The sequence below is a fragment of the Puntigrus tetrazona genome, chromosome 15 (assembly GCF_018831695.1).
Source record: "Puntigrus tetrazona isolate hp1 chromosome 15, ASM1883169v1, whole genome shotgun sequence".
NCBI classification, from domain to species: Eukaryota; Metazoa; Chordata; class Actinopteri; order Cypriniformes; family Cyprinidae; genus Puntigrus; species Puntigrus tetrazona.
In genome coordinates, this window is record NC_056713.1 from 14,949,097 (window position 1) to 14,960,969 (window position 11,873).

At 38.2% G+C, this 11,873-nt stretch overlaps 1 protein-coding gene across 1 annotated transcript in view; it reads right to left on the reverse strand.

The window, feature by feature from the left end:
• Positions 1-857: 857 nt before the first annotated feature.
• Positions 858-11,873, reverse strand: part of brip1 (BRCA1 interacting helicase 1) — a 27,081-nt gene continuing 16,065 nt past the window's right edge. The window contains exons 15-20 of the mRNA XM_043258184.1: positions 8,232-8,403; positions 8,037-8,158; positions 3,964-4,076; positions 3,770-3,852; positions 3,191-3,469; positions 858-1,798 (exon numbers count right to left, since the gene is read on the reverse strand). Coding sequence (XP_043114119.1) covers positions 1,050-1,798; positions 3,191-3,469; positions 3,770-3,852; positions 3,964-4,076; positions 8,037-8,158; positions 8,232-8,403 — 1,518 coding nt within the window. The 3' untranslated portion in view covers positions 858-1,049. The remainder of the gene's footprint in view (positions 1,799-3,190; positions 3,470-3,769; positions 3,853-3,963; positions 4,077-8,036; positions 8,159-8,231; positions 8,404-11,873) is intronic.

An 11,873-nucleotide genomic window follows, 5' to 3' on the forward strand; every position in this document is an offset into this window, starting at 1 on the left:
ATTTTAGAGTCCATTTTCATTCTTATCACAGTCAGACAATTTGAATATTGCTGCCAGTAATAACACCTTCCAAATATATTATCTAAAAAAAGCATCCTTTAGATATGAAACAATGTAACCCCATACTGTCCTATTTATGTATTCGAATAGTAAGATGCCTTTTTCTGCTAATAGATTATTTTGATTGTTTACTGTCAAATTAATGCTTTTACAATAAATATATATTTTTTTGTCAATGTAATTTATGTTTTTAAAACAAACATTATATATATATATATATATATATATATATATATATATATATATATATATATATATATATATATATAAGCAGTAATGTTAATGAAAATTCTGTTTCAAATTCAGTTTCAAGAATGGACAAAATTAGTAAGACCTTGTCTTTAAAGTAACAGTGAAAAAAAAATCAACTATTTAATGAAATTAAACAGAGTAAATAAAATGTTGAATAATAATAATAATAATAATAATAATAATAATAATAATAACAACAACAACAGTCTTTAATGCTCCTTGTTGCTCCAAGTCATATAGCGCTTTTTTTGAAGAGAGAGAGACAGAAAAAAAAAAAGCTTTCTGCTTCTGTTTACAGACCTGCCACCCCTTGGCGCCCCTGGCCCTCAGCACTATACAGCTGCCCCCCGTTTACATTCAGAGTTCACACAAATAAAACTTTACTGAGCTGTAATTTCTGTGCAAAAACACAGAACCTCTTAGCCGAGTGCAGTCAGCCATGTAAAACCCCTGCCCACACCTCCTTCCAGTTTTTAGCCCCCACAATACAGTACATCTCATTAAAATCAACCCGGTCAAGACATCACGTCACAGAGTGGAGGATGTGCTTGTCACTTATTTTAATCATTCTTATAAAACATACACATATTCTCAGGAGCATATTAAAGACAGATCAGCAGTCTCATGTTGATATTTGGGGGTACGATTAAAATGTCCATTATTACACTAAATGAGACAAAATAGACTTACATAGATTAGTTTTTTTCTTTCCTCATCATACACAATGCTTAACTTCATCAGTCATCAATTGTAATGATGCACGCTTGGCTACTTGGGGGAATGCGTTTAAAATAATTGGTGAGTTTACCTGATGCTGCTGATGAGCTGGGCCTTTTCTGCCTACATCTGGAGAGCCTATGTAACCGACTACTGCTGGGGCCATTTTGTGAGCCAATATCTGGCCCAGAGTTTAAACCTGTCTGCTCTGTACTACCCTGTAACAATGTGTTGTCCGGGACAGTGCTGCTCACATGCTCTTCAGACAATGTTCTCTTTGCTTCCTCTGAACCAAAGAGGTCCTCCAAAAGAACACTGGCTGTGCTATTAGCGGGAGTATGGCTAACTTCTGGTGGAGATTTCTCCACCTCGGTAGTCTCTTCCTTCTCCTCCTCATCTGCTTCAAACAGCTCAGGGCTGTAGAAGATACTTTGTTCATTCTCTTCAGTATCTTCATGGTCCATTCCTCTGGTGTTCTGCTTTGAAGTAGAGGTAGGGATCACAAAGACCTGCTCAAGTTGAGGTTCAACTGAACGATCATTTAGGTCAGGAACACCATTTTTTTGGTGCTTTGGTGCCACAGGAATAACTTCACAGTGAACTTGCTTGTTGATCACTGAACTTACTTCTGGATCAGATTGAAAAATAGGAGTCTTGAATTGAGTACTGACTGGAGTGGAAGTGAAGAGACGGCTTGTATGCCATGGCGTTCTTTGGACATTACATTCTCTGCTTGGTTCAGATGGATGCTGCATATTCTTTTGGTCACCTGTTCAAACAGACAGACACAAAGACATCTGAGTGACAATTATACAAAACTCTTGGGTGTGTATACCAGCTCAAATGTACGCCTCAGAGCAGAATCTTTGGTTAAAACAATACAGCTTGCATTGTTCATGAGACAAAACACGTTTGAGGGTTAGCTTTGATTAAGTGGTGAAGCACAGGGTCTTTATGATAACTGTGTATGGGGCTTTAGGTTTGGGTTTACAATATGGTTCAAGTCTGAATGAGTGGAGTCTCTGATTTGTATGCAAATACTCACGCTCAATCTACCACAAACAAAGGTCAAAGGGATTTCATTAAAAGCAACAGTCAGACATCTGCTCATCCCGATGCTGTTCAGTCAGTCAGGGTTCACAGGGTCTGACAGATGCAATGAGGAGTGAAGAGTGTGTACAGCACGCAGGCATACATGTACATGCCACATAAACGCACGCTCACTTACCACATGGTTTTACATAAAGGTGGCCACAATGTTATAGAAATAGCTGACCCAAAAATACATCTTGTCATTTTTTACTTACCCTTACATTGGTTTAAATCTATTTGACTTTCTTTGTTTTTTTGGTAAATTAATGGAGAAATCTTGCAGAATGCACTGGTCACTTTGAATGAACTAGCATTAAAAGTTTAGGGTTGGTAAAATTTTTATGTCTTATCTTTATTAAAGCTGCATTTATTTAATTACAAAACTGATCGTCAGCCAATACTCAAATCTCAAATTGTCACATCACATTTTAATTTGGTGTGCAAAAAACATTTCTTATTAACAGTGTTAAAAACAGCTTTGCAGCTTAATATGTTTACAGAATCAAGTTTTTTTTTCCCTTCCAGGATCAAACTCAAAACACTAGCATATATTTTAAATCGAAATTTTATTAAAATTTATCATTTATCTATGCAATATTATAAATGTCTTAAGTCTTACTGACCCTAAACTTGAATATATTTTGGGCTGTCAAAAAAAAGAGAGTAAAAGAGAATTATTAATAATTATAAATAATAATAACAAACAAAGAAAAAAAAAATCAATGCAGTTATAACCCAAGTCATTCTTGTCAAACAATACAGTCGCTTTCTTTTTTTTTTTGCTCAACAAGAAAAAACGTATGTTTATTTACATTGATGTTAAAAGATTTTTTACATTTTTGCAAACTTTTTCTGTAAAAAGCATGAAGAGCAAGATAATCCAAAAATAATCCAAACAGGTCTCAATGTAAAAGACAGAAATAAAAGAACTGCGTGAAAGTTACAGGCCTTTAATGGAGTTAAGAAATAAATGGTTGGCCCAACAATTATATCCATTATCACCTTCAGGAGGAAAATTAAAATGTTAACAAAATAAAATGATTGTTTTTTTCCCACTCAAGACTTATACCTGATTCAGAAGAAATGCTCTCAGAGTTGGCCGCCTGCACTTCGGTGTGTAGGTTCGGTGGTGCAATCTTAGGGTCAAATGGCTTGAGGGGGGCGATTATCTCAGGAGGGGGTGAGGTAACAGTGGAGGGGCTGGGGAGTTGAGAGGCAGCCTGAGATTGTCTCTCTTCGAAGGTCTCTACTGCCCCCCCCTGGCCTTGAGAAAAGGACTCCAGGGACTGCATGGCGCCAGTGAAGGTGTCATGGTGCCTCACTAGCTGACGCACCCACTTTGACAGGCCTGAGAGAAGAGGATAGCAGCATTTGACAAACATTTAACCACTCTAGTTGACCACTATTTTCATAACTCTGTACCACAGTACTGTCAATACGTGTAGATTTTCAAGTAATGAATGTTTTCAACCCATCACTGTTACATGTAAAAGAGCAAGACCTTATGTACACATTATCTGGCCGCAGCCCACAGTCAAAACCCCTGCGGTGGGTGATTATCTCCATCTAGTGATACAGAAATGGAACTACAGCTGTGTGACACGAAGGGACAATAATTTCTAACACTTTTAGACCATTACTAAATTACCTGTGATGTATTTATTCGGGTTCGTCCTAAATCTGTCATCAACCAGGATAAGTGCACCCCAGTCATTCCGATGTCGTATACACCTATGAGGACAGCAAACATATCATTACACTACATTTGTTGTAAAAGACTTGTACTATGTCAGAGTAATGCATATGCATAAACAGCAACTGTAAAATTCATGTGGATCTGACCTTCCAAGTGCCTGGTTTAGTGCCCGATATGCTTGAATCTCATACCAGCGCCCACCGGGCAGAAGCCCTCGCGACTTGGCATGCTTGTCGTTGTATTTCATCTTCAGTTCAACCTGCAATGCAAAAGAAACTATGACTTGGACCTAAATGGCCTCTATAAAAATCATGAAATATAGAATAATTATATTTATTATAATAATATTTATTTACATAGAATAAAAGCAGCCTTGGCATGCACAATAGGATTCCATTCAAACTAAATGTGGACTCAAATCTATTAAGAAATTTTCCTGACTTTTGTATCACTTTCTATATTCTGTTCAGCTTGGAAAACACCATTTTGAACTTCTGATGAACAGAAAATAAACAAACAGCACGTAATTGCTTAAGAACTGTACATTGGTAAAGTTACAGGTCTTCTAACTGGAAGGTTGCTGGTTAGGCAATTCATGAGCCAATCCAGAGGTGTTGTGCTTAACTTAACTTCTACATTCTTCAGTAAAACACAAAGGACTTGCAAGTTTAAAATGGCAGTAAACTGACAGAATTTTGCTCTTGTTCAAATAAAGATTCCTTTCTAAATGGTCAAAGAAGACAGTATTAATCTTCACCAACAATTCTTCATTCTTCAGAACACCCAACAGGCCACACCTGGGAGTGGGCAGCTGCACCACCATCGTGCCGCTCATATAGAACTAATTAGATTAACACTGGCAGGAGGTAGGACTGGCAAGCGGTGATCTGCAGAGGGCAAAGCTCCCCTGAAGATGACACCCTGGGCCTGAAGTGCTTTTATACTCGCCTGCCTACACCCGCTGATCCATTGCAAAAAGGCGGAAGAAAGAGGCCACCAGACAATAGGCATCTGCTTTGCCATAAAAATGCCAGGGAGGCATCCATCAATTTTCACCCACTGCCCTCACGGTTTTAACGCTAACCTTTTTGAATTGACAAGTGAAAAGTTCAAATCCCGTCGGATGGGACAGGGCGGTGAAAGCCTTAACTATTTGTGACAGGTACCGTGTTTTCAGATGCCACAACCTGTACGAGGGCATGACCATCGCAGGTAAGGCTCGTCTCTTGTACACATCAACTCTGCGTCACCCCAATGTTGTCACACACCTTAATCAGGAATACTTAGAAACATATGGACACATTGACATACACATGGGGCTGAATTGAAGAGCAAACACTTCAGCATGACTGAATCCGCCATCTGATGCTCAATCTCAATCTCTAACCCAGTGGAAGGGTTAAAAGCATCTGGATACAGATCCTGTCGTCAACTAAAGGCCGCTTACCCCAAGGCGGACTGTCATATAAATCCAATCAGAGTCTATTTCACTATCAAGGCCCTTCACCTCCCAGTACCATGTCAACACTCAATCCGACATGACAGCTTGCATATGTGAAAAAGCCAATTCTCGCTGCTAGCCAAATCTCCTCAATGTGCAAGAAACCGCAAGCTGGAAGGGATTACGTAAAATGTCAGGAGATAGCCCACTCTCACATCAGCTTCAACCTCTTTACCTGTTCATCCTTAAAAACAGACATTTGACCAAGAGGCATGCATTGCAGCAGAGCGGAACACTGTCGCCACCGAGATCTCGTAGCCTGCTGTCTGTCCGTGTTAGGAAACAGCAGAGAGGGTCACACTAAGAGTCCTCGGCTCCATAATTAAAAGGAAAATCAAAGAGAAACGAGATACAACATTCCACACAAACCTTTACAATTTAACACACTTTCCATCGTCTCGCACAAGCTGTTCATTAGGCATCGAGACACGGCATCAGCTGGAATAGGCCTTTTACTGCCTTTTAAATCTGAGATTATTTTTCTTAGCGAAACAAAACATGTTCCCTTTAGTTTTTATGTTCACCAGAGGCTATTTTTATGTGTGCACCATCGGCTTACAATGCCTTAGACTGTTTAAAGTTCACCTTTGATCTTGCTCCCAATAACGGAGTAATAAAAGCGATACTCTCGTTTCAGAGGCACTTTAATAGCTTTTCTGTCTATCTGGGAAGACTGCGCAGGCATCCACACAACAGGACCTCTACTCTGACTAGAGAGCAGAAAGTTAAGTCACAAGCCACAATGAATTCAAGGATTTGCGTACCGTTCTGAAAGCTTGAAACAAACAATAATGAAACTAAATCTATATTTTTCCATTTTCTGAAAATAACTAGATGGCTCCCTGTGAGACCGGATGCAGACAGTAAGGTGTTTTTCAGACTGTCTTTGCATAGAGTAACCACTACAGTCTGACAGTAAATAGTGTCAGTGTCCTCTTTTTCATATGCATTAATAGGGTCATATCCTATACATCCTCAGGGGTCATCCCCACCCCCTACGCATTCAACCAAAAGCTTACATGCAGGCTATCAGTATATAAACATTGTGCTGTTAATTGCTAATTGTTGAGTAAACTGTTGTTTCCTAGTATGAACAATAAAGAGATGAACTTGCATAAAACAACAGAGTTTGTATTCTTTTTAAAAAATGAATTTCTATGATCTTTCCAGTCGTTTGTGATTACAACATAAATATTTAATTAAATGATTTAGATTCAGACTTAATCTGGAAACTGAATCATTTACCATTCTGGAAACTGATTTGACAAAAGAACAATTCAACAACAAGCTGAACATCATTAACGCTTGCAAACCACTTTTATTTTAATAGAAATAAAAATAAAAAGAAAGTGGGAATTTTGGGTTCATTTTATTTTGGATGCATTCAACTGACCAAAAGTGACAGTAAAGAATTTTATGCTGTTACCAAAACAGCAGTGACACTGAAGACTGGACTAAAGGTCAAAACAGAAAAAGGTTTGCATTTTTATTTTTTTTACATTTTATTTATTTTTAAGTATTTACAATATTACAGTGTTATTGTGTATCTAAAAAAATAAATGCATCACTAAGCATATTTTAATTTTCACTTTTTTTACTTTTCAATGGCACTTCCCAGGTCTGACTGAAACTGAAAAAGACGTGTTGAAGATAATTTGCAGATAGACTTATTGCCTAACTACAAAAATTAGTAAAAGCATCACCTTTGTCAATGGGGGATGTATTGAGGGGAAATCGAGGGCAGCAAACAAACACGTTTGAGTGCTGTCAACCACTTCATGTGGCATTTGAGACAAGGAGAAGCATTACGGTTGGCCAGGTGCACTAGAAACCCCTGCCTCCTTGCTCCTCACCCCCTCTGGCACATCAACTCATGGCTTGTCCGCAACAAGCCACATGATTAAAACCTACCTCAGAACCTTCCAAAACTCATCCAAAATGGCAAACTCAATCGGACTCCACTGGAGCAGAAGTGAAAAAAAATCAAAGGCCTTCCCCAGAGGTAAGGGTACAACCACGCCAACAGCTTCCGCTAAGGTGAAGGACTCGGAAGTGTCAATCATCTGTACATATCCCCACGGTGACAGACCCAGTTAGGAGAGCTTCAACATACTCTGACAGCAAGGTAGACAGACGGGGAAGCTTAAAGGTCAGTTCTATCTGCTAAGGACAGGCAGAACACAGCACAATCACTATTGAATTCATTTACGGATCACAGCAAGGGGGGAACTGATGTTCTGCCTACGAAGTAACTTTTTTAAAACATGAACACATATGAGAGAGCAAATGATACTTTCAGGGTTGAAATGAGGATGAAGAAAAGGGAAAAAGTTTTAAATCGGTTTATAAAAAGATTGGGTAAGCCTATCAAAGTTACTCTCTAAAAGAATCTCTACCATCAGTTCACAGCTCATGAAGCCACCGATGGTCTTGAATCATCTTGAACCAAAAAAAAAAAAAAAAAAAAAAAAAAAAAATCAGTTCACATCTAGTGGAACAGAACAACAAAAGCAATATATTTTTCAAGGTCAGGCATTATAGTGACTTGAACTATGCAAATATGATGCCATGTTATTACAGAATTCCATTAATTAAATGTGTTATTTTTTTTATAGATTTGCTCACGAGACCGATTACAATTAAGAACATGCCAAGTATAATATACGCAATTATAATCGTCATATGGTTTTTGGAGACCTGCTACCTGGACATTGTTACCTGCAAGTCTTTGATATTGGGGAACGGGATACCAATGGTGACCACTGCTCTGGCATTATCATCAGTGAAGTCTAAGCCCTCGCTAACCTTCCCTCTGCAAACCGCAACCAGCAGTGCTCCATCTGGGAAAATAAATCATAATCAACACACAGCCAACACATTTAAACGTGGTATTTTGAATAAATCAACACTAACCTCTGATTTCACTGTTGGCTGCTGTTCCTCTGATGGCTTCATAGTATGTCCGCAGCAACTCATCAAAATCACCCTTGCCACCACCACGTGGCTCTGTAATTACGGTCTTCCGCTCCTCAAGTTTGTCCCACAGACCTGTGTTCACCCAGCGGTCCCTCAGTTTATCTAACATCTTATAAAAAGGATAATAAATAATTTATTATTTGCAACAGACAATCTGATATGTTTAATATGTAATATACATTCAGTAGTTATTATTAAGACATAATATGCAAGTTCAATGAGTCACCCTAATTTTTATTCCTGTTCTGACTCAACACATTAATAATTAGTGTAGAATAATAATTGCAGCGAGCTAGAAGGGTAAACAGGGATGTTTTTCATAACAACCATAATGAAAACCAAATTCTGGAATGCAATTGTCTGATTCAAAACTGCAGCATTCATGTGGCACCCATTAAAATAAAAACAAGCCTCAGTTCAAGAGGATAGTCTGAACCCTGGGTTGGCCAGTAGTTCATAGTTTAATAAATACAGACCTCCTGTTTGCACTGTAATCAACTTGCAGTTTTTTTTTTGCTGCATTTACGAATAATGGAATACGCTGCACTAGGCAGCTTACATTGCACTCTAAGAGCCTGAGAACGAATCGACACAGCAAGACACAGGATGTTTCTCTTCTGTCTTTTCTGTGTAGTTCCCATTACTGAGAGCACAGAAACTGCAAGTTTAAACTCAGTTCATAATAATAATAATAATAATAATATCACTGTTACAGTGCTACTGTTAGTGCAAAAAAGTCAGTGACTCCCAAAGGGGAAACACTGATCTAAAAGCTCTTCCACACAGGAGCAACTCTTGTCTCTGCTGTATGCATTTTCCTCTTGAATAGACATGCCTTTACAATCCAAGTGAATCTTCACTGACATGGAAATGTGTTAGAAGGGTCAAACAAAAGTTCTGCTTGTGATCAGCAAAAAACTTCACATGACTGCAGGAATTTGTAGCTTCATTCATACAAACAATAACATAAGGACTGGAGGAGTGCCTCATGGCTCACTATTAGGATTATTGCACTTTTTTTATTTAAAAGGCACAATTCCTAACCACATCTACACTTCAAGAAAAGACAATACCTGCACCTCAGCTACTGCACTATTACATCTCACCTGAGGTAGCTGAGACTTCTGCACCACAAAAACAATTTTATACACTGACGTGGCTGTGAAGTGAAGCAAGCACCAATTTCATAAGGTCTTATAAGAATAAACAAGCCACTTGTTTTCCATAAAATATGACATTTGTGCGTAAGATGCAATAGCTCATAAACATCACTGTTTCAAATACTAACAGTAATTCCACATTTGCTTCAAATCCAATATGAATAAAAGGTGAATTTTCTCTAAGTAAAATGCCCAAAGAAGAAAAACATTACATTATACACCCTGAAATTCAGATTTATGAAGAAGAGAAGGGGAGAACGGATACATGGATGGTCTTGTTTCAATGGATACAACTGATGGGTTTGGAAGGTGTATTCGGCATCTTGAATTTACCTTAAGGGTCAAAGTTATTAATTTGTGCTTGGTCTGAAGTGTAACCCGATGATGACCCGAGCGTAACCCGATAATAAAATGCTGGCCCTTAAAAGACAGGGACACATGCAAGCACAAAGACTCCTTGTATAAGCTTGTTGTTTATATTCCCAGAGCTGTAATTTGTAAGGTCTTATAAAAGCGGGAGAAATACAATACAGTGCCACTCCAGGAGTCCCTTGGCTCAAAGGGTAATGGTCCTAATGCTTTTATCTCACAGACACTGTGAGTAAACATCACTCTATGTCTGCTTCTATGCAGTCATTTCATTACAGGCACATTTTCCACATCCCTCATCTTGACAGACTAGAGCCATAGTTTGAAAAACCAGAAGACGTGCCAGTCAGCAGTGAGCTAGAAACTCAAGATTATCACCAGCTGTTCATTTCCACAGCACACATTTCCTCAAGTTTGCAAATCAAGAATTAGCTCCTTTTTAATTTGTGAGATACAATTAGAATTGGGTTGACCACAGAAAGATTCATATAAAAAATGTCAACTAAAAGAGAGTAATGTAATTTTCTCATTATCTTCAGCTGGGATGTTCCCTTGACAGAGGCAGCACAATGCACTGAATAAAATTATATAGTTTTATACATAGCATATTTTAAAATAACTTAAATTGTATAAAATGTCATAAATGTATAACAACATTACTGACATTAAAACAGCAACATCTGCTGATGCACATCGTGTTGATCGTGTTTGTTGTCACAGGAACATCCCAGCTGAAGATAATCTAGTTTCTACTAACAAGGGGATAGGGAGCAATCTGTCCATCTATGTATCTGTCGTGTGTATTTGGCCACATCTGATAGTGCCGTAAACATATTTGCAGCGTTGAACAATGCAGCCAATCACAGAGAAATCTGTTAATTTCTTGAACCAATGACCAAAGTTTTTAAGAATCCACTTACCGCTCAAAACAGAATTTTCAAAGTTCTGGAATCCTCTCATTCTAATAAAGTGTAAATACAATGTAAATCAAGAGAATCATTGTGCAGTGTAGACAGCTTATTAATGTAATTTCTTACATTTGTCATGATGTTTCTTGTATGTTTTTCCTATAGGTGTTGGCTCGAGTTGGCGGGGAGTGAACCAACTCCAGGGTAAGGGTATTAGACTGAATTTGTATACTGAATTTGAATTTGTAACATGATTACATTTTTAAAAATATTAGAAATAGATAATTATCACATTCCAAGGTTTTTCAAGCAGCAAATAAAATTAAAGCCTACACAGAAAGCGGGTGTAGAACATACTAACTTTGATCAATTGCGAGTTTAGCTCTCAAAAAAACTGTCTTCACTGTGAAATGAATTTCTTACATTACACGTACATTATGAGAAATCGATAACTTCACATTAGCAAAACGTGTACAATTTGTTAAATGCACAAGTGCTAGCTTTTTTTTTTTTAATCTTTTTTTAAATCTTTTTTTGTAATCCAGGTTGATTTATTACTTGAGCATAAAAGAGCACACAGTTATTGTGTTGGAGCCCCTTAACAGGAAATTGCTTATGGCCCATAAATCACTAAATCCTCCCCTGTCCCAACCTATCTTACCTATCTTATCACACGTATCTATAATATCACCTGTGTCTATCCCACATACAATAACTATCCATTCATCCAATCACCAGTATCGCAGTAACACCTTACATTAGATCTATCAAACAAAAACAATGACAAAATAAATGGACAACATCCAATGTTGCCAAATAAAATTAGCCACTGCAAGTGTGCACTTGTATTTTAAGATGTTTGGACAAGGAATGGGAGTTTGTGGGGGTGGTGGTGATGGGATGAGCACATGGCCCTCATGCCTAATTCATAGGCATTATCTGACAAGAGCAGCGCTGTTTCCACAGGGCCTAGACCAGGACACAGCAGAATGAAAATGTCAATCTGCACACTTGGCTGAGGCTCAGGTGCACAAACATGGCAGAAGTGACCCTACACCATCCCTCTCTGAGGTCAGTGACAGTGCCATCAAACAGATGGCGTGTTCAAAAACGACATGAATGCACTAGTACCAAACAAGCTC